General features: G+C 43.1%; 1 protein-coding gene across 27 annotated transcripts in view; it reads left to right on the top strand.

The window, feature by feature from the left end:
* The window catches only part of SFI1 (SFI1 centrin binding protein), an 86,729-nt gene that overhangs the window by 10,818 nt on the left and 50,623 nt on the right, over window positions 1-25,288 (top strand). For 14 of the 27 annotated variants that reach the window (XM_081542331.1, XM_081542332.1, XM_081542326.1 and 11 more), the window contains 4 exons: window positions 502-675; window positions 2,117-2,188; window positions 16,680-16,790; window positions 24,294-24,388. In XM_081542331.1, coding sequence (XP_081398457.1) covers window positions 502-675; window positions 2,117-2,188; window positions 16,680-16,790; window positions 24,294-24,388 — 452 coding nt within the window. The remainder of the gene's footprint in view (window positions 1-501; window positions 676-2,116; window positions 2,189-16,679; window positions 16,791-24,293; window positions 24,389-25,288) is intronic. The other 13 variants (XM_081542341.1, XM_081542342.1, XM_081542337.1 and 10 more) reach the window with 5 other exon arrangements.

The raw sequence follows: 25,288 nt of genomic DNA, 5'->3' as shown, positions 1-25,288 counted from the left end.
ATTTCTTTTGTTTTTTCTTTTAATAATTTTAATTTGTTTTTTGGCTGCAGTGGGTCTTTGTTGACGCACACAGGCTTTTCTCTAGTTGCTGTGAGCGAGGGCTATTCTGTAATTGCGGTGCACAGCCTTCTCATTGCAGTGGCCTCGCTTGTCGTGAAACACGGGCTCTAGGGTGCTCAGGCTTCACTAGCTGTGGCTCCTGGGCTTTAGAGCACAACAGACTTAGTTGCTCCCAGGCATGTGAGGTCTTCCCGGACCAGGGATCGAGCCCATGTCTCCTGCATTGGCAGGCGGATTCTTTACCACTGAGGCACTAGGGAAGCCTGAGGGTGGGTGTTTTGGTCAGAGATTGGGCAGCTTATTGTCCTTGAAGCAGAGTTATTACCTTTTCTGTCTCAATGAGCTTATCTATTTAATTTCACTTGTATGTTAAAAGATATTTGCATCACATGCAGAGATAATTTGATTCTCTCCTTTTCTCCTTTACTCCTCAAATTTGAGGTCTTTTAGGGACAGTGCAGTAAAGAAACCTTATTCTCCAAAGATACTGTCCACAAAGAAGTCCTCTGCATTCTCTGGGAGCCGGAGTGAGCTATCTAGGGCCAGTCACCCAGTGAAGTACCATCCCTCACAGGCCCGGACCCGAAGGGGCCGGCTAAGAGAACTGCGTGTCAGGTGAGCTTGCCAGGGGTTCCCTGCCTCAGGAACTTTGCCATTTTCCTCCCTTTTTGGTTAAAACAAGGGGGTGATTCTTATTCTCTAATCTCAATTAATTGGACACCACACTGCCTGTTCTTCATGACAGAATGTTCAGAAAATTTAGGAATCTGCAAATGTAAAAACCATCATTGAGTGTTTTCATTCATGGTCTCCACTTGTGCCCCACAACGTGTAAGCTGTAAAGAGTCTTCCGGAAAAAGTCTAAACATGGTCCAAGAAAATGATCATTTTCTGCTACTCTTGATTAGGTCTTTGAAAGGTATCCTTTTTTTTATTCAGCAAAAAGTTATCAGGTGCCTGCCTGGCCAGGTGTTGTGTTAGATGCTGAGCGTATAAGGTGAATATGACATTCCTAGTGCAAGAGCTCACGGACGTGTAAAATCAAGTAGGCTTGGCAGACAAGCCACAACAGTGAAGTGTGGTGAGTGCTGTGAGGAGGGCAGATGTGGTCCACAGGTTCATGGCGAGAACAGCCACACCAGCCCAGCGTTGCCAGCGGTGACTTCCTAGAGGAGGGGGAGTTTAGCTGAGTCCTGAAGGATAAGTAAGATTAAGGCAGGTAAAGGGCAGGAGGAAGGCGAGTGTTCCAGGCTGAACCTGGAGGTTAACTGCCCAAGGCAGGCTCATTTTCCCCGTGTGCTCCAGATAGTGTGCTGGGGAGGCTGTGCGCCTCGGTCCCTGCCCTCAGGCTCAGAGTATGGAGGGAATGACAGGCCCCTGCGAGCAGGTTCCTGGGGTTCTGCATCAGCACATGACTCTAGGGGTGGGAGCAGGGCTGAGAGCACCAAGCTCCTTGCTCTGTTTGGTTGGGGAGAGCCCAGGAAAGCTTCACGTAGGAGTGAGCATTGAGGGTGAACCTTGCTGGGCGAGTGGGCATTTGCCAGGCCTCTGCTAGGTGTTTCAGGCAGGAAGAATGTGAACAAAAGCACCAGCGTACACTTGCTTTTCCTCGACTCTGAAATCTTTATGGACAGAGTATTTATATTAAAAGTATTTTAAAAAATAATCTCAATTTTAGCTTTTTAAATCTGTCCCATCTTGTGCTGTTTTTTTTTTTTAATTTATATTTATTGCAGGATAATTGCTTTACAGTATTGTGTTGGTTTCTGCCATATATCAACATGAATCAGCCACAGGTGTCCATATACCACCTCCCACCCGACCCCATCCCATCCCACCCCTCTAGGTTGTCACAGAGCCCCAGGCTGAGCTCCCTGCGTCACAGAGCAAATTCCTCTTTGTTCTGTGTGATGCAGGATTATCTATGATTCACTTTCGACTCACGCTAGCATCCCACCCCCTGGGACCGTTAAGTTTCCGTCTCCTTTCCAGAAAATTGATGATACAAACCAGATGGACTTGTTAAATGTGTATGTCCTTTCTCTCCTTCTTTCAGATGTGTGGCCAGAAAGTTCTTGTATTTGTGGATTCGAATGACTTTTGGAAGAGTACTTCCCTCTAAAGCCAGGTAGTATAGCTCAGAACACCGGACTTCCGCTGGGTTTCATCCTAGCTTTCTGTTTTGTGCGAAGCCGGTGTGTAACCTTCACTGTGGCGTGTGTTGCATTCCTGCTCTGCTCCTCCCCAGCCACCAGGAGGGGAGGATAATATAACGGTAACTTAACACCTATTAGTCTGGCTGAGTGAATGTTACAAAGGAATCATAAGTAAACTGGGACAGCTAAGACCCTCTGGGGGAAGAAGTATGTGCCCAGGAGAAGCAAATGAGCTCTTTCAGGTCCCTGTTGAGACCAACAGGTTGACTTGGTCTGGGGCAGAACCTAGAGAAACGTTGGCGCTGGCGAGGGGCGTGAACTATACTCAAGTGAAAGTCGCACAGCTTCAGTCTGTCTAGGCTGCCGTCTGCTGCTGTGGGTGTTGGTGAAGGTCACTGTGGCCGCAGTGCCCAGAGTGGACCACACAGGGAAGACACTGGGGTCAGGACACTGCAGGAGGGGCCAGTGGATGAACTGTTTCAGAGACTGAGAACCATTGAGAATGTGGTTGTTGTTATTCTGTCGCTAAATCACGTACAGCTCTTTTCGACCTCATGGACTGCAGCACACCAGGCTTCCTGTCCTTCACTGTCTCCCCGAGTTTGCTCAAACTCATGCCTGTTGTGTTGGTGATGCCATCCATTGCATCTTATCCTCTGTCGACCCTTCTCCTCCTGCCTTCAATCTTTCCCAGCATCAGGTCTTTTCTAATGATCTAGCTCTTTGCATCAGGTGGCCAAAGCATTGGAGCGTCAGCTTCCTCATGACTCCTTCTAGTGAACATTCAGGACGGATTTCCTTTAGGATGGAGTGGTTTGATCTCCTTGCAGTTCAAGGGACTCTCAGAAGTCTTCTCCAGCACCGCAGTTCAAAAGCATCAATTCTTTGGCACTCAGCCTTCTTTATGGTCCGATTCTCACATTCATACATGACTACTGGAAAAACCATAGCTTTGACGAAACAGACCTTTTTGGCAAAGTGATATCTCTGCTTTTTAATATGCTGTCTAGGTTTGTCATAGCTTTTCTTGCAAGGAGCAAGTATCTTTTAATTTCATGGCTGCAGTCACCATCTGCAGTGACTTTGGAGCCCAAGAAAATAAAGTCTGCCACTGTTTCCATTTTTTCTCCATCTATTTGCCTTGAAGTGATGGGACCAGATGCTATATCTTTGTTTTTTGAATGTTGAATTTTAAGCCAGCTTTTTCACTCTCCTTTTTCACTTTCATCAAGAGGCTCTTTAGTTCCTCTTCGATTTCTGCCATTAGGGTGGTATTATCTGCATATCTGAGGTTCTTGATATTTCTCCCAGCCATCTTGATTACAGCTTGTGGTTCATCAGAGTACATCTATTTCACATGATGTACTCTGCATATAAATTAAATAAGCAAAGCGACAATATACAGCCTCGTTGTACTCCTTTCCCAATTTTTTTTTTTAGATTTAAAAAAATTTATTATAATTGGAGGCTAATTGCTATACAGTATTGTGGTGGTTTTTGCCATCCATTGACGTGAATCAGCCACGGGTGTACATATGTCCCCTCGGCCTGAACCCTCCTCCCTCCCCATCCCATCCCTCTGGGTTCTCCCAGCACATCAGCTTTGAGTGCCCTGCTTCCTGCATCGAACTTGGACTGGCGATCTAGTTCACATGTGATAATGTACATGTTTCAGTGCTAGTCTCTCAAATCATCCCACCCTTGCCTTCTCCCACAGAGTCCAAATGTCTGTTCTTTACATCTGTGTCTCTTTTGCTGTCTTGCATATAGGGTTGTCGTTACCATCTTTCTAAATTCCATATATATGTGTTAGTATACTGTGTTGGTGTTTTTCTTTCTGACTGACTTCACTCTGTATAATAGGCTCCAGTTTCATCCACCTCATTAGAACTGACTCAAATGCATTCTTTTTTGTAGTTGAGTAATATTCCATTGTGTATATGTACCACAACTTTTTATCCATTCATCTGCTGATGGACATCTAGGTTGCTTCCATGTCCTTTAGCCATTGTAAACAGCGCTGTGATGAACATTGGGGTACATGTGTCTCTTTCAATTCTGGTTTCCTTGGTGTGTTGGCCCAGCAGTGGGATTGCTGGGTCGTATGGCAGTTCTGTTTCCAGTTTTTTAAGGAATCTCTACACTGTTGTCCATAGTGGCTGTACTAGTTTGCATTCCCACCAACAGTGTAACAGGATTCCTTTTTCTCCACACCATCTCCAGCATTTATTGCTTGTAGACTTTTTGATGGCCGCCATTCTGACCGGCATAAGATGGTACCTCATTGTGGTTTTGATTTGCATTTGATAACCAGTCAGTTGTTCCATGTAGGGTTCTAAATGTTACTTCTTGACCCACATGCAGGTTTCTCAGGAGGGAGGTAAGGTGGTCTGGTATTCCCATCTCTTTAAGAATCTTCAATAATTTGTTGTGATCCACACAGTCAGAGGCTTTAGCGTAGTCAGTGAAGTAGGTGTTTTTCTGGATTCTCTTGCTTTTTCTATTACTCATCGGATGTTGGCAATTTGATCTCTGATTCCTCTGCCTTTCTAAATCCAGCTTGTACTTCTAGAAGTTCTTGGTTCACTGTTGAAGTGAACTGTTGCTTACTTCAGTGAAATGAAGTGTACTATTGAAGCCCAGCTTGAAGGATTTTGAGCAGTACCTTGCTAGTGTGTGAAATTAGTGCAATTGTACAGTAGTTTGAACATTCTTTGGCATTTGGGATTGAAATAAAAACTGACCTTTTCCAGTCCTGTGGCCATTGCTGAGTTTTCCAAATTTGCTGGCATATTGAGTGCAGCACTTTAACAGCATCATCTTTTAGGATTTGAAATAGCCCAACTGGAATTCCATCACCTCTACTAGCTTTGTTCGTAGTAACGCTTCCTAAGACCCACTTGACTTCACACTCCAGGATGTCTGGCTCTAGGTGAGTGACCACACCATTCTGGTTATCCAGGTCATTAAGACCTTTTCTGTACAGTTCTTCTGTGTATTCTTGCCACCTCTTCTTAATATCCTCTGCTTCTGTTAGGTCCATGATGTTTCTGTCCTTTATTGAGCCCATCTTTGCATGAAATGTTTCCTTGGTATCTCTCATTTTCTTGAAGACATCTCTAGTCTTTCCCATTCTATAACGTGTTTTTTAAAAGCTGAAATGTTATAGGTTCTCACCCCTTCCCCCTCTCCTTGCTGTACCTTCTCCTTTTTTCTGACAGAGTAGCTTTCCTGATCTGGAATATCAAAGTCGCTTGATTCAGAGTCTCTCGAACAAATTCAGCTTTTGCCTGTGTTCTCTGGAATCTTTTTCTCTGTATACCTGGTGTGAGGGCCTTGCTGTTCCCATCATCTCCCTGGGTCTTTACCAGTGAAGCTCCGGGGGTGGCACCAGCTCCTCCCAGCCTTGGGGATGAAGCATAGTCCACTTCTGCTTCTCCACCTTCCCCTGGACCTTGCCCTGTCCTTCACTGCCTGGGGAGCTCTTCTGCCTTCAAGGAAAGCTTTTTCTGTGTGTCTTTCTTTCTTGTTGCCACTGGGAGAACTAATCAGGGTTACACAGGAAGTCTTGTTTTTCTCTCTCTTTTTTTTTTTTTCCACTCTTTTTTTATTTTACTTGAATATTTTATCTTCCCTGTGTTAGCTTGCAAGTTATATACTCTTTTATTCTTCTTTTACTGACTGCCCTAACAAATTTGTTTAACTTTTTGGGGTCTAATGTTAATTGGTTTTCTTGCCCTCTCCCCAGACAAGGTCGGCTCCTTTGACCACTTGAGTTCTGCCTGCCGCTGTCCCCGTTCATGTGCCCTACTGTACGGTATTTTAATGCAGTTTGTATTAAAATCTTCAGAACAATATTTTTTTCTTTTGTCTGCATCATGTAGCATGTGGGACTTTAGTTCCCCCGACCAGGGGTCAAAAAGTAGGTCTGCTTGTGATGAAATTCTCAGATTTTGTCTAAAGATGTTTTTACTTTGCTTTCATTTTTGAAAGATACCTCACTGGGTATAGGAAGTCTGCGTTACCAGGTTTCTCCCCGGTTCTTTGAAGATACTCCACCGTCTCATGACTCGCATTTGCATGCAGTTGCTCTTTTGAAGATTCAGTGTTTGTCTTATTTCTTGAAGATTTAACATGATATACCTGGGTGTGGATTTTTGGTTTTTTTAAGTCTTTTAGCTCATTTTGAGGTAGGTTATAGGGTTGGTTGGTGGTTTTCTTGTTTTTTTTTTTTTCCTCCTGTTTTGTGGCATGTCTTTCTGGAATTATCTTTTTGTCCATTGTTGCTGTTCAGTAGCTCTGTTGCGTCAGACTCTGTGACACCATGGCCCACATAACTCCAGGCTTCCCTGTCCATCACCATCTCCTGGAGTTTGCTCAAACTCACGTCCATCGAGTTGGCGATGCCATTCAGCCATCTCATCCTCTGTCGTCCCCTTGTCCTCCTGCCTTCAGTCTTTCCCAGCATCAACGTCTCTTCTAGTAAGTCAGCTCTGCGCATCAGGTGGCCAAAGCTTTGGAGCTTCAACTTCAGTCTCAGTCCTTTCAGTGAATATTCAGGGTTGATTTCCTTTAGGATTGACTGGTTTCATCTCCTTTCTTTCCAAGGGACTGTCAAGAATCTTTTGTCCATTGGCCTGTTATTCTCCTTTTCTTTTCTCCTACAGTAACTTGTATAGAATTTGACCTCACTTTTCTGTCGCTCTTTTTTATGTGGAATGAATTTCTCTGGACTCTTAGAGTGAAGTGAGCTGTGGTTAGGCCTCCTACTGTCGCAGAGCTCCCTCTTCCGGCCCTTCCGTGCTGTCCGCAGCTGTGGTGGCTTGCTCGGTGGGGCACCACACCTGGTGTGAGCCTCTGTCTCCTTGTCTCCTTGTCCCTTTCCTACTCAGAGTCGATTCTGCTCCCAGCAGTTCCTCCTCAGTACGAATCCCTGTCTGTTTTTAAGGTCAGCTTGGTTTTGGGACTGTAGGATCTGAGGTCAGCACCTTCAGCTCTCACATGAGCCCTGATTTTGGAGAGCACAAAACTCCTCCCTGTTTCAGCTGCTGGTCTCAAGTTGGGCCTCCACACTTTGCAGTGACTACTTATTGGCTGATTTAGGTTCTCCTGTTCTCAGGCTCCTCAGAAACCACCTTCATTGCTCCTTTTGATGCCGAAAGCTCAGCTTCTCTGTACTCTGGTGCTGAATCAAATCTTGGACACAGAATTCCGAGTGAGCGGAAAAGGATAGCTCTATTGCTTTGCCAGGCAAAGGGGGACACGGGCTAATCCCGCAAAACCAAGTGTCCCAACTTGGCGAAGACAGTGACAAGTTTTATAATAATTGTTCAAGGAGGGCGTGATCAGCTTGTGGACATTCTTCTGATGGGTTTAGTGGTGAGGCAAGTAGGAGTCCACGTCATTAACCTTCAGGTCTAGCTAGTCTGGGGTCTACATGCTGTGTATTAAGCATAACTTCTCCCCGCTGAAGGGGGTTTTAATATCCACAGGGCAGCTCAGAGATACTGTCATGTGGGTCCTTTGATGGGGAAGCAGGACCCTGCCCCAAGGCTGCTCTTGACTCTTCTTTACTCCTTGGTCTCCCATCTTCTCCCTTCCCTAATTAATGACTGCTTGAATCTGCCCATTGGAATGCAGGGAAGATCCTAGAGGCTGAATGAAGGCTGTTTCCTGTAATCAAAGAAATGAAGGACACAAAGGCTTTGTGTCCAGGAGCCCCACTTTTCTTCTCTATGAATGGTGGTCCTTTGACTTCGATGATTTGTCCTCACCTGCTTGCATTTTGGGTTTTTAGGGTTACTTTGGCACCTGGTTTTGTTGTAGTTGATACATGAGTTTTTGGTTTTTCTGCATGGTTTCTCTGTGTGTTTTATAAGGATTCAGAGATTGAAAAACTATGTTGCTGCCTTCACTCTCTTCCCCAAATCCTTTTTCTGCTTAATTTTTTTATAACTTAAATTTGCCTTGTTTAACTGGAAACCTCTTCAAGTAATACCTATTTATATACCAAGTATTGGGAAATGCTGACTGTGTTAGAAATGCATTTGACTCCAAGTTAGAGAAAGTCAGAAGATGGCTTATGCAAATCAGGATTTGGTTTTTCTCACAGCCTGGTTGGAAAAGATGCTGATGCTGAGAAAGATTGAAGGCTAAAGGAGAAGGGGGGTGCAGAGGATGAGAGGGTTTGATGGCGTCACCGACTCAATGGACATGAATTTAAGCAAACTTCAGGAGATAGTGAAGGACAAGGAATCCTGGTGTGCTGCAGTCTGTGAGGTCACGTAGAGTTGGACACGACTTAGTGACTGAACAACAGCTGTTTGGGGATATCATCAGAGACTCAAACTTTTAGATACGTTTCAGTTCACCATCCTGAGCATATTGGCCCTTTATCCTCAGAGTTGACACTGCATAGTTGCAGGATGACTGTTCTGGCTTTTCACAGAAAGGGCAAGGAAGGGCGGTGTCAGCTAGACTTGTCTCTTTATCAGGGAGGCAGAACTTGCCTAAAACCCCCAGCTGCACGCTACTTTTGTCTCATTGGCTAGAGCTCTGTCACTGGGCTCTTTAGCTACAGAAGAGGCTGGGACCGAAAACCTTCCCAGCCTTTCTGCTGGATGCTGGTGAGGAAGTAGAGGCTGGGCGGGGGGTGTTGGGTCTCTGTGACCCATGTCTGCCTCACTGCATCAGAGCTTTCATATTGTACCCTTGTTCCTTTCTTCGTACTTGAGTGGCGCAGGGATCAAGGAAAGGATGCTGGGCTGGATTTTAGGAGACCCGAGTTTTGGTTCTTAACCAGACCCTAGATAATCACTTGATCTGGGATTAAGTTACGACTCTGGGCCTCTGTTTCTCAAATGGTAAAACTGAGAAGATTTGTTCTCTAAGCATCCACCAGAATTATAATTCTGATACTGTGTTTTCATTGACTTTGAATTTTGTGATGGAGTGGGTATTTTCAACTTGCAATCTCTTTTTAAATCAAGTGGGTTATAACTTTGGGCAAGGTTGGACATATTGATCTTTCCCCCTTTTTTTGGTATTTTCCCATATTGAATTATTTATTTCTCACTTTTAGGAACATTAGAAGAGAATGATATCATACCAGAAGTTTGAGAATAATGCCTTTATGTGCTTAGAGAATCTTTTGACTTCTATAAACTATAGTTGTTTTATGTTTTATTATTAATATATGCAACCAGAATAACCACTGAATTAGTAAGGGCAAAAATAATATAGTATGGGTCCATAGGTAAGGCCATTTTAAGTAGGAAGTTCTCACTTCTCTTTTTGAAGAGAAGATCTGAGTTAATTACTCAGCTAATTTGGGAAGTAGATAAAAACATCATGTCCATTTATAGTATTTAATTTATCAATATTTATTCCTCATTCTTAACCGAGGCCTTGCTTCCTATTTTCTTGAGAAAATAGAAGTAACAGAGGAGACCATCACTGCATCTGCCCACGGCCAGCACCTGTCGCCACGGGACTCGCGTTCCCTACTGTGAGGGAGATGAACTGTCCACGTTCTCATCTCTGGCAAGATCTTCTTGCGCTGCATTTCCTAGTGCCTACTCCAGGCCATCACGCTAGCAGGTTTTTTCCCCCCTCTCTTTTCTGCATTAATTTTTACCTCTTTCCTGGATCATTTGTGCCGGCATATAATGCTATTATTTTCCTGTCCTGAAAAAAACCAACTCTTTGATGCTTCTTCCTCCTGCAGCTAGTTCTCTGTCTCTTTGCTGCCCTTCACGTCACGTCTCCTGAACATCCCCAGGCTCTCCAGCACCTTTTTTTGTAGTCTCAAATTTATCTCATGAGGTTTTTGTTTTCCACCTTGACACCAAAACTGTTTTTACTTTTGTAAGGTCATTTTTGTTGTTCAGTCGCTAAATTGTGTCTGACTCTTTGTGACCCCATGGACTTTACCACGCCAGGCTCCCCTGTCCTCCCAGAGTTTGCTCAAATTCAAGTCCGTTGAATTGGTGATGCTATGCAGCCATCTCATCCTCTGCTGTCTCCTTCTCCTCCTGCCCTCAGTCTTCCCCAGCATCAGGGTCTTTACCAATGAGTTGGCTCTTCTTGCCAGGTGGCCAGAGTATTGGAGCTTCAGCATCTGTCCTCCAGTGAATATTCAAGGTTGATTTTCTTTAGGATTGACCGGTTTGATCTACTTATAGTCCAAGGGACTCTCAAGAGTCTTCTCCAGCACCACAGTTAGAAAGCATTAATTCTTTGGTGCTCAGCCTCCTTTATGATCCAGCTCACATCTGTACATGATGACTGGAAAACCCATAGCTTTGACTACATGGGCCTTTGTCGGCAAAGTGACGTCTCTGCTTTTGAATACCCTGTCTATGTTTGTTATACCTTTTCTCCCAGGAAGCAAGTGTCTTTTAATTTCATGGCTACAGTCACCATCCACAGTGATTTTTTTTAGCCCAAGAAAATAAAATCTGCCACTGCTTTCACTTTTTCTCTTCCTATTTGAAGAAATGGGACTGGATGCCATGATCTTAGTTTTTTGAATGTGGAGTTTTAAGCCGGGTTTTTCACTCTCCTCTTTCACTTTCATCAAGAAGCTCTTTAGTTCCTCTTTGCTTTCTGCCCTAAGGGTAGTGTCATCTGCATATCTGAGGTTATTGATATTTCTCCCGGCAACCTTGATTCCAGCTTGTGTTTCATCCAGTCTAGCATTTTCCGTGATGTACTCTGCATATAAGTTAAATAAGCAAAGCGACAATATACAGCCGTGTTGTACTCCTTTCCCAGCTTTGAACTGGTCATTTTTTCCATGTCTGGTTCTACCTGTTGCTTCTTGACCCACATACGTGTTTCTCAGGAGGCAGGTCAGGTGGTCTGGTATCCCATGTCTTTAAGAATTTTCCGTAGTTTATTATGATCCACACAGTCATAGGCTTTAGTGTAGTCAGTAAAGTGGAAGTAGATGTTTTTCTGAAACTCTCTTGCTTTCTCCACGATCCAGCAAATGTTGGCAATTTGATCTCTGGTTCCTCTGCTTCTTGAAAACCCATCTGTATATTTGGAAGTTCTTGATTCGCACGTTGCTGAAATGTAGCTTGAAGGATTTTGAGCATAAACTTACTAGCATGTGAAATCAGCGCAATTTTACGATAGTTTGAACATTCGTTGGCCTTGCCCTTCTTTGGAATTGGAATGAAAACTGACCTTTTTGAGTCCTGTGGCCACTGCTGCGTTTTTCAAATTTGCTGACATTTTGAGTGGAGAACTTTAACAGCATCATCTTTTAGGATTTGAAATAGCTCAGCTGGAATTCCATCACCTCCACTAGCTTTGTTTGTAATAATGCTTCCTAAGGCCCACTTCACACTCCAGGATGTCTGGCTCTAGGTGAGTGACCACACCATTGTGTTTATCTGGGTCATTAAGACCTTTTTTGTACAGTCCTTTTGTGTATTTTTGCCACCTCTTCTTAATCTCTTCTGCTTCTGTTAGGTCCATACTGATTATGTCCTTGATCATGCCCATCCTTGCATGAAATGTTCCCTTGATATCTTCAATTTTCTTGAAGAGATCTTTAGTCTTTCCCATTCTATTATTTTCCTTTATTTCTTTGCCTTGCTCAGTTAAGAATTTACTATTGATTTTAGAAAGTTCACTACATTTGCTAAAATCAATGATGAATTCTTAAATTTCCTCTCACTTGGCTTAACTGGGGAGCGTTAGCAGCCCACCGTTCTCTCCTCTGAGAAGCCCTTTCCTCTCCCAGCGTCCAGGTTACCATCCTCTCGCAGTCTCCCCTCACCTCTGCTCCTTCTACTCTCCTGTTGGTTCCTCCTCACCTAAGCCCCCACCCCCAGTCCTTGCACTGCCCCTCTGTCTGCGTCCCACTCACGGCAACCTCATCAAATCCCAGATGCTCCCCAGGGGTACCCACCCGCCCAGAACTCTCCCTTGAACTCTGGACTGCTGTCCATCTGACATGGCTCCCTGCATGAGAGAGACGTCACAGCTCAGCGTGTCCGTAGCCAGAGTCTGGGTCTTCCTCACAGGCCTCCCTGCTGAGTCTTCACCTCTCCAGTAAAGGAAACACCCATCCTTCCGGAGACTCGGGTCAGAAACCTGGGTGTCCTCCTCGCCAGCTCTTACTCCCTCACACCCCAGCTGCAGCACCAAACTCCAAAATCACGTTGATTCAGCCTTCAGAATAGATGCAGACCCGAGCTCCTTTCAGCACCTCTGGTTGCCACCACGGTGGTTCAGGCCATCATTGTGTCTCCCTTGAATGCCTCCGGGGCCTCATCCCTGGTCTCCCGCTTCCAGCCTTGTCCTTAGTCAGTCTCTCTACACAGGCCAAGGGCTGCTTCCCATCCTGCTTTCGGTAAAAACCAGAGTCCTTACTGTGACTTACAGGCCTGTCACCTTTCTTTGTTTTAACTATTTGTGGATCTTTTGCTTTTTTTCGTTTCTGCCATCATAGTTTTAATTTCCAAGAGTTCTTTTTTTTTGTTCTATGAATGTTCCTTTAAAAAAAAAAAAAAAGGACATCCTTGGCGGTCCATTGGTTAAGACTTCACCGGCCAGTGTAGGGAATGTGGGTTTGATCCCTGGTCGGGGAGCTAAGATTCCACATGCCTCGCAGCCAAAAACCCAAAACGTGAAATAGAAGCAATATGCTAACAACTTCAATAAAGACTTCAAAAAATAATAATAATAATATCCTCGAGGCTCATAACTTTTTGAGGTTAATATAGTGAATCATTTTTAAGATTTTTGCTCTTTCTTCTAAGCTTCTTTTTTGTGTGTGCTTTTGTTCACTGTCGCATGTGAGAGCCTTTCCTCAAACGTCAAGAGATCCTTTTACTGCCAGCCTGTGTTGAAGAGTTAGGCACTAAAACTCAAATTTAGAAGATAGATGCATCCATTATATTTGTGTGCACAGGGACTTGTAAACTGAGGGGTTCCCTTTAGGCTTTTGGCAGCTTCCTGGGGAGACCTCCATCGTTCAGTATCTGAAGGCTTTTCCCCTTAGGCTGATCAGTTTCCCCAGAGGAGAGAGTCCTCCAGACTCCTCCTGGGTTGAGGTGGAGTGGAGTGGAGGCCGTGGTTACAGGCCTGCGGCAGGCGGAGGAGGCGACTGGGTCTCGTTGTTCGCTGTGCAGACTCCCCGTCTAGGACCATCTCTTGAGCTCTGCCTGGTGTGGGAGAGTCCAGGGCCGCTCGGGTTCGTTCTCTCCAGAGATGAGCCTGAGTCTGTGCCCGAGTGAATAGTGGGATCCAGGGACCTAATCTCTTCTTCACAGGCTTGCAGAACAGTCGTGTGTTTTCATGCCAACCCAGGGCTCCGCACTTCCTGATGGCTCTCATTCCCGCACCTTTCTTGGGTCTGTGCCCCCAGAAGCTCCGCTCGCTCTCCCTGCCAGCTGCCCTGCCTGCTCTCTGTTGTCTGAGATTTGTTGGCGTCTCTTGTTTAGCATTGCTGTTGCCACTCTCTTTCTTTGTGGGCTTACACCTTTTTAAAGTATTTGCTGTTATTTTAGTGAGGTTTTGGAAAAGAATGGAATTAGATGGATAGAGTCGATGGTAGAAGGAAGTACTTGTGCAAAGGGGTGTGGTTCTTTTCCATTAAAAGTTATGGACAAAGCTGTTCAAAATTTTTTCAAACAAAAGAAATCTGTAATACAGGAAACACCAATCTCCTGTAATGCCTCCCGGAGAGAGAACCGCTAGTAACAGTTTGGTATTCTGGAGGTCCTTTCAGTATTTTAATATGTATAATATAATAATATCTGTATGTACACGTACATGCATATAGACACGTTTTTATGCATACATACATTTTATACATATTTATTTGGTGTGTATTATATTAATTCTAACATGGGTACTGGAAATACAAAAATTACTAATAACTTTTTTTAAGAAGTTACACATTTTACCTACCATGAGGTGGTGGTGGTGGTTGTTCAGTCGCCGAGTCGTATCCAACTATTTGAGACCCCGTGGCCTGCAGCATGCCAGGCCAGGCTTCCCTGTCCTTCAGCATCTCCCAAGTTTGCTCAAACTCCTGTCCATTGAGTTGATGATGCCATCCAACCATCTCGTCCTCTGTTGCCCCCTTCTCCTGCTGCTGCTGCTGCTAAGTCGCTTCAGTCGTGTCTGACTCTGTGCGACCCCATAGACGGCAGCCCACCAGGCTCCCCCGTCCCTGGGATTCTCCAGGCAGGAACACTGGAGTGGGTTACCATTTCCTTCTCCAATGCATGAAAGTGAAGTCGCTCAGTCGTGTCCGACTCTTAACGACGACCGCATGAACTTCAGCCTACCAGGCTCCTCTGTCCGTGGGATTTTCCAGGCAGGAGTACTGGAGTGGGTTGCCATTGCCTTCTCCCTTCTCCTCCTAGCCTCGAGCTTTATTTTTCATCCAGCAGGTTTTCTGGCATACCTTCCATTTCAGTATCTTTAATTCTATTCATAAAAAATGACTATGCATCGTTGATTGAATTTGACATTGATTAGAACTTAAGCTGTTCTCTTTTGATGGGTATTTGAGGTGATTTTCTCTTTTTATTTATTATTATGAAAATAGGTGAATTTCTTTATTTTCATTTTTATTTTTTTCCATTCTTTTTCAAGTTCTTTTTCCATTTATGTGATTTTAGAATACTGAGGAGAGTTCCCTGTGCTATATAGTAGGTCATCGCTGATTATCTGTTTTAAATACAACCGTGTGTACATGTCCATCCCAAACTTCCAGTCTACCCCTCTACCCTCTCCCTTCTTCCTGGTGACCCAAAATTCATTCTCTTAAGTTTGTGAGCCTTATTTCTGTTTTGTAGGTAAATTCATCTGTATCATTTTTCAAAAGATTTTGCATAAAAGTGATGTCATAGGATATTTGTCTTTCTCTGTCTCTTCACTTAGTATGGTAATCTCCAGGTCATCCATGTTGCTGCAAATGGCATTATATCATTTTTTGTGGGCAAATAGTGTTCCATTGTATGTATGTACCACACCTTCTTTATCAGCTTATCTGTTGATGGACGTTTAGATTGCTTCCGTGTTCTGGCTATTGTTAATAGTGCTGCAGCGAACAGTGGGAGTTTAATTTCTCTGTGTATATTTTTGTCAGCCAGTTTTTTAAAACCTGTAACTGAGTGAGGTAACCTGCAGAACCAGGAAAAATTTGGAGTGACTGACAGGTCCCGAGTAACCAGTCTTCTTGACCATGCTTGTTAACATCAGTACACTCGCACTGCCCCGCTGTTTTCTTTCTTAGTAGGTTTTTCTCTTCTTATTTTATCTTGCTTCTGTTTTGCTCTTGTTATAAATCTCCTGGCCAGATTTCAGTTAAACTAATGCACTCTTTTCTGTTAAGTCCTAGGAATGCCATTAGGCATTTGCTTATTTTATAACTTTTAATCTCCTGGGTATGTAAATGAGAAGTGGAGCTGCTGTCTTTTACTAATCAAATATTTTTCAGTCCTGGGAATGAAAAAATTGAGACTGTTAATTCTCAACTCACTGTATTTGAGAAGTCAGAGTTTTTACTTTCACCTCTTTAATTGATAAGATCTAGAGTATAACATTTTTTAGCCTTATTTCTAGTTTAAGTAGATCTTTTATCGCCAACCTAGATAGCATATTGGAGAAGGAAATGGCAACCCACTCCAGTGTTCATGCCTGGAGAATCCCAGGGACAGAGGAGCCCAGTAGGCTGCCGTCTCTGGGGTCGCACAGAGTCGGACACGACTGAAGCGACTTAGCAGCAGCAGCAGTAGCAGATAGCATATTTAAAAGCAGAGACATTACTTTGCCAAAAAAAGTCCGTCTAGTCAAGGCTATGGTTTTTCCAGTAGTCATGTATGGATGTGAGAGTTGGACGGTGAAGAAAGCTGAGTGCCACAGAAGTGATGCTTTTGAACTGTGGTGTTGGAGAAGACTCTTGAGAGTCCCTTGGACTACAAGGAGATCCAACCAGTCCATCCTAAAGGAGATGAATCCTGGGTGTTCATTGGACTACAAGGAGATCCAACCAGTCCATCCTAAAGGAGATGAATCCTGGGTGTTCATTGGAAGGACTGATGTTGAAGCTGAAACTCCAATACTTTGGCCACCTGATGTGAAGAGTTGACTCATTGGAAAAGACCCTGATGCTGGGTAGGATTGGGGGTAGGAGGAGAAGGGGACGACAGAGGATGAGATGGTTGGATGACATCACTGACTCGATGGACATGGGTTTGGGTAAACTCCGGGAGTTGGTGATGGACAGAGAGGCCTGGCGTGCTGCGGTTCATGGGGTTGCAAAGAGTCGGACACGACTGAGCAACTGAACTGAACTGAAGATTTTGACCTGTTATCAATTGATGAGCCACAGTTTTTTATGAGAAAGCAATGACCATAGGAGACAGTAATTTGGGAATAGATATCAGCTCCAACATCAGATGTGTCTCTGATTTTTTAATTTTACTGCCTTAGGCTTTACTATGAACAAAGAATCCTGCGAAAGGTCTTTGAAGAGTGGAAAGAAGAGTGGTGGGTTTCCCACCGAGAGTGGAAACTCCGGGTTCGAGCCGACTGTCACTACAGGTCAGATTTCATGTTACGTATTACTTTAATTTTACTGGTGAAGTGAAATGAAAGTTGTTCAGTCATGTCCAACTCTTTGCGACCCCGTGGACTATACAGTCCATGGAATTCTCCAGGCCAGAATACTGGAGTGGGTTTGCCTTTCCCTCCTCCAGGGGATCTTCCCAACCCAGGGATCGATCCCAGGTCTTCCGCATTGCAGGCGGATTCTTTACCAGCTGAGCAACAAGGGAATTTTACTGGTACACATTATCAAATAATTACTTGTTGGCGTAATCCTAGATCAAAGGAAGATAAGTCTTTTTTTTTCTAGTTTTATTGAGATATAATTGACATATTAATTACTGTATGCATTTTAGGTGTACAGAATAGAGATTTGACTTACATATTGTGAAATGATTACCACAAAAAATTTAGTTAACATTCATCGTCTCATATAACTGCAATAAAAAAAATGGGGAAAAAAATTTTCTCCTTGTAATGAGAACTTTCAGGATTTATTCTCTTAACAATTATCGTATATTCTCTTAACAACTGTCATATGTATCATACAGCAGTGGTAACTGTAGTCATCATATTGTACCTTGTATCCCCAGAACTTACTTGTGTTATAACTGAAGTTTGTACCTTTTGACCACTCCCCCAGCCCCCGTGCCTCCGGCAAACCACAGATCTGATCTTTTTCTCAGTTGTTTTTTTTTTTTAAAGAATGCACATGTGAGATCATACAATGTTTGTCTTTCTGTGACATATTTCTCTCAGCTTAATGCCTTCAAATTCCATCCATGTTGTCAAAAAGACAGGATCTCCTCTTTTATATATATATATATATATATATAATTTTTGTGGAATTTCCTCATTTTTAAATGGCTGAATAGATTCCACTTTATGTATTTGGGTTGGCCAAAAAGTTCGTTCTGTTTTTTCTGTACTGCGCTTTTTGACCAACCTAATAGATACAGCTTTACCCATTCATCCATCTGTGGACTCTTAATTTGTTGCCCTGTCTTGGCTTTTGTAAATAATGCTGCTATGAACATGGTGGTGCAGATATATTTTCAAGTCAGTGTTTTTGTTTCCTTTGGATATATTTCCAGAAGTGGGATTGCTGGATTGTCTGGTAGTTCTATTTTTAATTTTTTGAAGACCCTGCATACTGTTTTCCTTAGTGGCTATTCAGTTCAGTTCAGTTCAGTCGCTCAGTCGTGTCCAACTCTTTGCGACCCCATGAATTGCAGCACACCAGGCCTCTCTGTCCATCACCAACTCCCGGAGTTTACCCAAACCCATGTCCATGGAGTCAGTGATGCCATCCAACCATCTCATCCTCTGTCGTCCCCTTCTCCTCCCGCCCCCAATCCTACCCAGCATCAGGGTCTTTTCAAATGAGTCAACCCTTCGCATGAGGTGGCCAAAGTATTGGAGTTTCAGCTTCAACATCAGTCCTTCCAATGAACACCCAGGATTGATCTCTTTTAGGATGGATTGATTGGATCTCCTTGCAGTCCAAGGGACTCTCAAGAGTCTTCTCCAACACCACAGTTCAAAAGCATCAATTCTGTGGCACTCAGCTTTCTTCACCGTCCAACTCTCACATCCATACATGACCACTGGAAAAACCATAGCCTTGACTAGATGGACTTTTTTTGGCAAAGTAATGTCTCTGCTTTTAAATATGCCATCTAGGTTGGCCATAACCTTCCTTCCAAGGAGTAAGCGTCTTTTAATTTCATGGCTGCAGTCACCATCAGCAGTGATTCTGGAGCCCAAAAAAAATAAAGTCTGACACTGTTTCCACTGTTTCCCCATCTATTTCCCATGGAGTGATGGGACCAGATGCCATGATCTTAGTTTTCTGAACGTTGAGCTTTAAGCCAACTTTTTCACTCTCCTCTTTCACCTTCATCAAGAGGCTCTTTAGTTCTTCTTCACTTTCTGCCATAAGGCTGGTGTCATCCGCATATCTGAGGTTATTGATATTTCTCCCGGCAATCTTGATTCCAGCTTGTGTTTCTTCCAGCCCAGCGTTTCTCAAGATGTACTCTGCGTATAAGTTAAATAAGCAGGGTGACAATATACAGCCTTAACGTACTTCTTTTCCTATTTGGAACCAGTCTGTTGTTCCATGTCCAGTTCTAACTGTTGCTTCCTGACCTGCATACAGGTTTCTCAAGAGACAGGTCAGATGGTCTGGTATTCCCATCTCTTTCAGAATTGTCCACAGTTTATTGTGATCCACACAGTCAAAGGCTTTGGCATAGTCAATAAAGCAGAAATAGATGTTTTTCTGGAACTCTCTTGCTTTTTCGATGATCCAGCAGATATTGGCAATTTGATCTCTGGTTCTTCTGCCTTTTCTAAAACCAGCTTGAACATCTGGAAGTTCACGGTTCACGTATTGCTGAAGCCTGGCTTGGAGAATTTTGAGCATTACTTTACTAGCATGTGAGATGAGTGCAATTGTGCGGTAGTTTGAGCATTCTTTGGCATTGCCTTTCTTTGGGATTGGAACGAAAACTGACCTTTTCCAGTCCTGTGGCCACTGCTGAGTTTTCCAAATTTGCTGGCATATCGAGTGTAGCACTTTCACAGCATCACCTTTGAGGATTTGAACTAGTTCAACCGGAATTCCATCAGCTCCACTAGCTTTGTTTGTAGTGATGCTTTCTAAGGCCCACTTGACTTCACATTCCAGGATGTCTGGCTCTAGGTGAGTGATCACACCATCGTGATTATCTGGGTCGTGAAGATCTTTTTTGTACAGTTCTTCTGTGTATTCTTGCCACCTCTTCTTAATATCTTCTGCTTCTGTTAGGTCCATACCATTTCTGTCCTTTATCGAGCCCATCTTTGCATGAAATGTTCCCTTGGTATCTCCAATTCTCCTGAAGAGATCTCTAGTCTTTCCCAATCTGTTGTTTTCCTCTATTTCTTTGCACTGATCGCTGAGGAAGGCTTTTTTATCTTCTTGCTATTCTTTGGAACTCTGCATTCAGATGGGAGTATCTTTCCTTTTCTCCTTTGCTTTTTGCTTCTCTTCTCTTCCCAGCTATCTGTAAGGCCTCCTCAGACAGCTGTTTTGCTTTTTTGCATTTCTTTTCCATGGGGATTTTCTTGATCCCTGTCTCCTGTACAATGTCCCAAACCTCTGTCCATAGTTCATCAGGCACTCTGTCTATCAGGTCTAGTCCCTTAAATCTATTTGTCACTTCCACTGTATACTCATAAGGGATTTGACGGCAATGGCAACCCACTCCAGTGTTCTTGCCTGGAGAATCCCAGGGACAGAGGAGCCTGGTGGGCTGCAGTCCATGGGGTCGCTAAGAGTCGGACACGACTGAGCGACTTCACTTTCACTTTTCACTTTCATGCATTGGAGAAGGAAATGGCAACCCACTCCAGTGTTCTTGCCTGGAGAATCCCAGGGACGGCGGAGCCTGGTGGGCTACTGTCTATGGGGTCGCACAGAGTCGGACACGACTGAAGCGACTTAGCAGCAGCAGCAGCATACCTGAATGGTCTAGTGGTTTTCCCTACTCGTACCAAGAGACCATAAGGTTCCCTTTTTTCTATATCGTCACCAGCATTTATCTTTTTTTTAATCTCCTATTTTACGGAGACCTAATTTCCTACTTTTCTTTTTTTTTAATTGAGGTGAAATTGGTTTATAGCATTATATCAATTTCAGGTGCACAACATTATAATTCTCTCTTGTCCTTTTCATGATGGCCTAGAGGTGTGAGGTGATATCTCGTTGTGAGTTTGATTTGTATTTTCCTGATGACTAGTTATCTTTAAGTATCTTTTCATGTACCTGTTGGCTGTTTGTGTATCTACTTTGGGAAAATGTCTGTTTAGGTCATTAGCCCACTTTTATTTATTTTTGTTGAGAAGTAGTATATTAAACACATGCAGTGCATTAATGCTCATTTAGAAAAAGAATGGTTAAAGGAAGTTGTATAATTTTTAGATTGGATAAAGATGAAAACATTGGGGATTCTGGAACAGTGTTTACTTGCACTTAATACATATTCTCATTTTTCCTACCATAGGACTTTTGAGCCCCCCAAAGGCTTAATTGTTGATATGTATAAAAAAAAAAAAGTAACCTCACTTTTCAGTCTTCTGTCTTTACCTTTGCCCACTTTTAAATTGGATTGTTTGATTTTTTGCTGTTGAGTTGTGTGAGTTCTTTATATATTTGGATATTAATCCCTTATCAGATGTATGGGTTGCAAGTATTTTTTCCCATTTTGTAGGTTGTCTTTCTCACTTTATTGACTGTATTTTGCTGTGCATAAGCCTTTTGGTTTACTGTAGTCCTGCTTGTTTATTTTTTATGTTGTTGCTTGTTCTTAGGTATCACATCCAAAGAATCACTGCTAAGACCTTTGTGAAGGAGCTTTTTCCTTGTGTTATGTTTTCTCCTGGGAATTCCATGGTCTTGTATTTAAGTCTTTAATCCATTTCTATTTAATTTTTGTGACTAGTGTTAGATAGGGGTCTAGTTTCATTCTTTTACATGTGAACAGCAAATTTTCCCAGCACCATTTATTGAAAAGACTGTTTTCCCCCATTGATGGCTCTGTTGTCAAATATTAGTTGACTGTATATTTGGGTTGATTTGGGGGCCCTGGATTCTGTTCCGTTGGTCTCTGTGTTTTGACGCCATGACATTGTATATGCTATGCTTAGTCGCTCAGTCGTGTCTGACTCTCTGCGACCTCATGGACTGGAGCCCGCCAGGCTCCTCTGTCCATGGGGGTTCTCCAGGCAAGAATTCTGGAGTGGGTTGCCATGCCCTCCTCCAGGGGATCTTCCCAACCCAGAGATCGAACCTGCATCTCCTGGATTGCAGGTGGGTTCTTTACCATTTGAGCCACCAGGGAAGCCTATGACATTGTATACTACCGCTTTATAGTAGAGCTTGAAAATAGGAAGTGTGATGTCTCCTGCTTTGTTCTTTCTGAGGATAGCTTTGACTATTTGAAGTCTTTTGTAGCTCCACATAACTTTTAGGATTGTTTTTTCTACTTCTGTAAAAATGAGATTGGAATCTTGGGGTTGCATTGAATCTATAGATGACTTTTGGTAGTATTGACATTTTAACAATATTTTCCCAGTTCACGAACATGGACCACTTTTCTGTTTATCTGTATCTTCTTTGATTTCTTTCATTAGTGTCTTGTAGTTTTCAGAGTGGAGACCTTTCGCTTCTTTGGTTAAATTTATTCTTAAATATTTTGTTATTTTTGATGCTGTTGTAAATGGGATTGATTTACTTCTTTCTTTTTCAGATAATTTGTTGTTACTGTAGAGAAATACTACTTATATTTTACATTAATTTTATATCCTATGACTTTACCAAGTTCATTGATTAGATCTAAAAGTTTTTTGGTTGAGTCTTTAGGAGTTTCCGTATATAAAATCATGGCATCTGCAAATAGAGACAGTTTTACTTCTTCCTTTCCAACTCCGATGCCTTTTGTCCCTTTTTCTTGCCCAGTTGCTCTGGCTGGGACTTCCAGTACTGTGTTGAGTAGGAGTGGTGAGAGTGGGCACCCTTGTCTTGTTCCTGAACTCAGAGGGAAGGCTTTCAGCCTTTCTCCATTGAGTATGGTGCTAGATGTGGGCTCATGATATGTGGCATTTATTATATTGAGACACTGATGATCTTATGGTGTTCTTTTTTCATTTTATTAATGTGGTGTGTCATATTGACTGAGTTTGTGGTGGTTGGACCATCCTTGTAAGGAGAAGAGTTTTGTATTATTTTCTGTTTTTCTTCAAATTCTTTTTAGAGTAAGCAAGATCAGAGTCCTAAATTAAACTAAGCACACAATACTGTATGCATGTGAACTTATACACACAGAGATAACCCTGTAATTCAGGTAACCATTATGTACTGATCATGCTAATGATTAGAATAGATTTTTCCTCACCAACTCCCACTGCTGTATAATTTCTAATTCTGTTTTCTAAACCAATAGAGTTGCTTTAATTTATATTGCTTGGGAGGAAATATATGCCCAATATAGAACCTTAAGAAAACAGAAAAGAAGGACTTCCCTGGCAGTCCAGTGGTTAAGACTCCGTATTCCCAATTGCAGGGGTCACAGGTTTGGTCCCTGGTCAGGGAACTAAGATCCTTCATGCTGCACAACACAGCCAAATAAAATAAAATTTAAATTAAAAAAGAAAATAGAAAAGAAAGAAAAAAAACTTTAAAAAAAGTATTTATTTTTTTAGTGATAGAAGAAACTCAATCTGTGACATTCGTATTCCCAAGGATAAGTGAAAAAAGTAAAAATTGGGAATTCTATTACATACATATTTTCTATACCATTTTTAAAAGTAAAAACTTAATATGTCTCACACATTGTATCTTTTCCAAATGATATTCACTCATAATCACATCTTTAGGCTCTTTGGGATAGGGTTTCTGATTTATGGATATTTCAGATAAAGTACAGACAATGTTTTTGTTAGGGGCTTCCCTGATAGCTCAGTTGGTGAGGAATCTGCCTGCAATGTAGGAGACCCCGGTTCAATTCCTGGGTCAGGAGGATCCGCTGGAGAAGGGATAGGCTACCCACTCCAGTATTCTTGGGCTTCCCTTGTGGCTCAGCTGCTAAAGAATTCGCCTGCAATGCGGAAGACCTAGGTTCGATCCCTGGCTTGGGAAGATCCCCTGGAGAAGGGAAAGGCTACCGACTCGAGTATTCTGGCCTGGAGAATTCCATGACCTATATCGTCCATGGGGTCACAAAGAGTCAGACGCGACTGAGCGACTCTCACTTTCACATAGATAATGTTGAATCGTTCTAATAAGCTGGCAGAGTATGAAATCAAATCTTAGGAAATGGGCTAGTGAAGAGATGGAGGGACTGACAGTCCTACTGTGTATAACGCATGTATTGAGAAGGAAAAGACAAAGGAGGACACTGACCGTGTTTTAGTGCAAAGGAGAGGTGGTGTTCTCCGTGGCGTGGGTGATTCAGAAACAACTCGCATTCTGAATGCTACAGCTCTGTGGGTGCTGAAGATGCAGTCACTCTCAGGTAATTCATGCCTTTTTTCCCTTAGCGATAACATAAGGTGTGGAGAACAACTCTGCATCAAAGAGGACAGATTTCACCGTGTTTATAGGAAATGTAACTTTAGCTTAGGATATGTTGCTGTTTAGTCATTCTTTATGACCCCATAGACTGTAGCCCTCCAGGCTCCTGTGTCCAAGGCATTTTCCGGGCAAGAATGCTGGAGTGGGTTGACATTTCCTTTTCTAGGGGATCGTCCCAACCCAGGGATCCAACCCACATCTCCTGCTTGGCAGGCGGGTTCTTTACCGCTGAGCCACCAAGGAGGTCCAGCTTAGGATATGGATTGGCTTTTCTGTGTCAGAAGTGTTCTGTTAATTTTTCCTTTGTGCAGAACGGACTGGGTATATCAGATTAAGAGTTGTTTTGTTTTAAAGAAACACCTCTTGCTTTTGTGGCTCCTCAGATATTACTTGTACAGCCTGATGTTCCAGACCTGGAAGACCTACGTGTATCAGCAGCGAGAGATGAGGAGCAAGTACCTGAGAGCTGAGAATCATGGTGAGAAAAGGAAGTACATGCTAAAGAAAATGCCTCCATTTACTTGTTTTTGCTTTTTTCCCCCTTTATTAAGACTTTATTGGGAGTTCCCTGGTGGTCTCATGGTTAGGATTTGACATTTTCACTGCCATGGTCTGGGTTCAGTCCCTTGGTCGGGAAACTTGAGATGTTGAATAGAAGTGGTGAGAAGAGTCATCCTTGCTGTATACTTGGTTAGTGGAAAAGCTTTTGAGTTCCTCACCATTAAGTATGATATAGGCTTCTTGTAGATATTCGTTATCAAGTTGAGTAAGATCCCTCCCTTTTCCTAGTTTACTGAGAGCCCAGGTTTACTTTTAGAGACGCTTCTGTGAAGGACAAGTACATTGTCTTTGAGACAGAATAACTCTGAGTCAAAGGGAAGAGTTGTTTGACTCCCCTTTCTGTTTTCCGGGATGTGTGATTTCTCATCAGGAGCGCCTGTGATCATATCCCTGTGGTTTTTCTCCATGCGGCATGGTTTGGGCACCTGCCACTCACCTCAGCATGATTTGCATGAACTGGCTGTTCCCGTCCTGGCTGTGTTTCTCCCACAGCGCTTGGGGCTGTTGTCTGTCTTGCCACAGTGTGTCAGATTACACAGCTTGCTTCTGATCTTGGTCCAGGTTGCCCTTTAGTGATCTTGTGACAGTTCAGCTCTGGTTGGTATCTGGTTCCTCTGTGAGCTGAACTCAGAAACCTGTATGGGTGAGTCTAAGGGAAAAAGGCATATTGAATGATAATGTAACCTCCTGCTATTTCTCATAGCCCCGAACGCCTTGTAGGCCCCTCAAACTCAGCAGGTCCCTTGGACGCCTTGTCCACTGCACCCTGTATAGACCTGCTCTTCCCATAGCTAAGAGAGAATCCTCACTTAGGAAC

The sequence above is a fragment of the Giraffa tippelskirchi genome, chromosome 11 (genome assembly GCF_054371585.1).
Source record: "Giraffa tippelskirchi isolate mGirTip1 chromosome 11, T2T-mGirTip1v1.2.pri, whole genome shotgun sequence".
Classification (NCBI taxonomy): Eukaryota; Metazoa; Chordata; class Mammalia; order Artiodactyla; family Giraffidae; genus Giraffa; species Giraffa tippelskirchi.
Note: the sequence above shows the minus strand (reverse complement) of the source record. Positions and strands in the feature narration are given on the sequence as shown.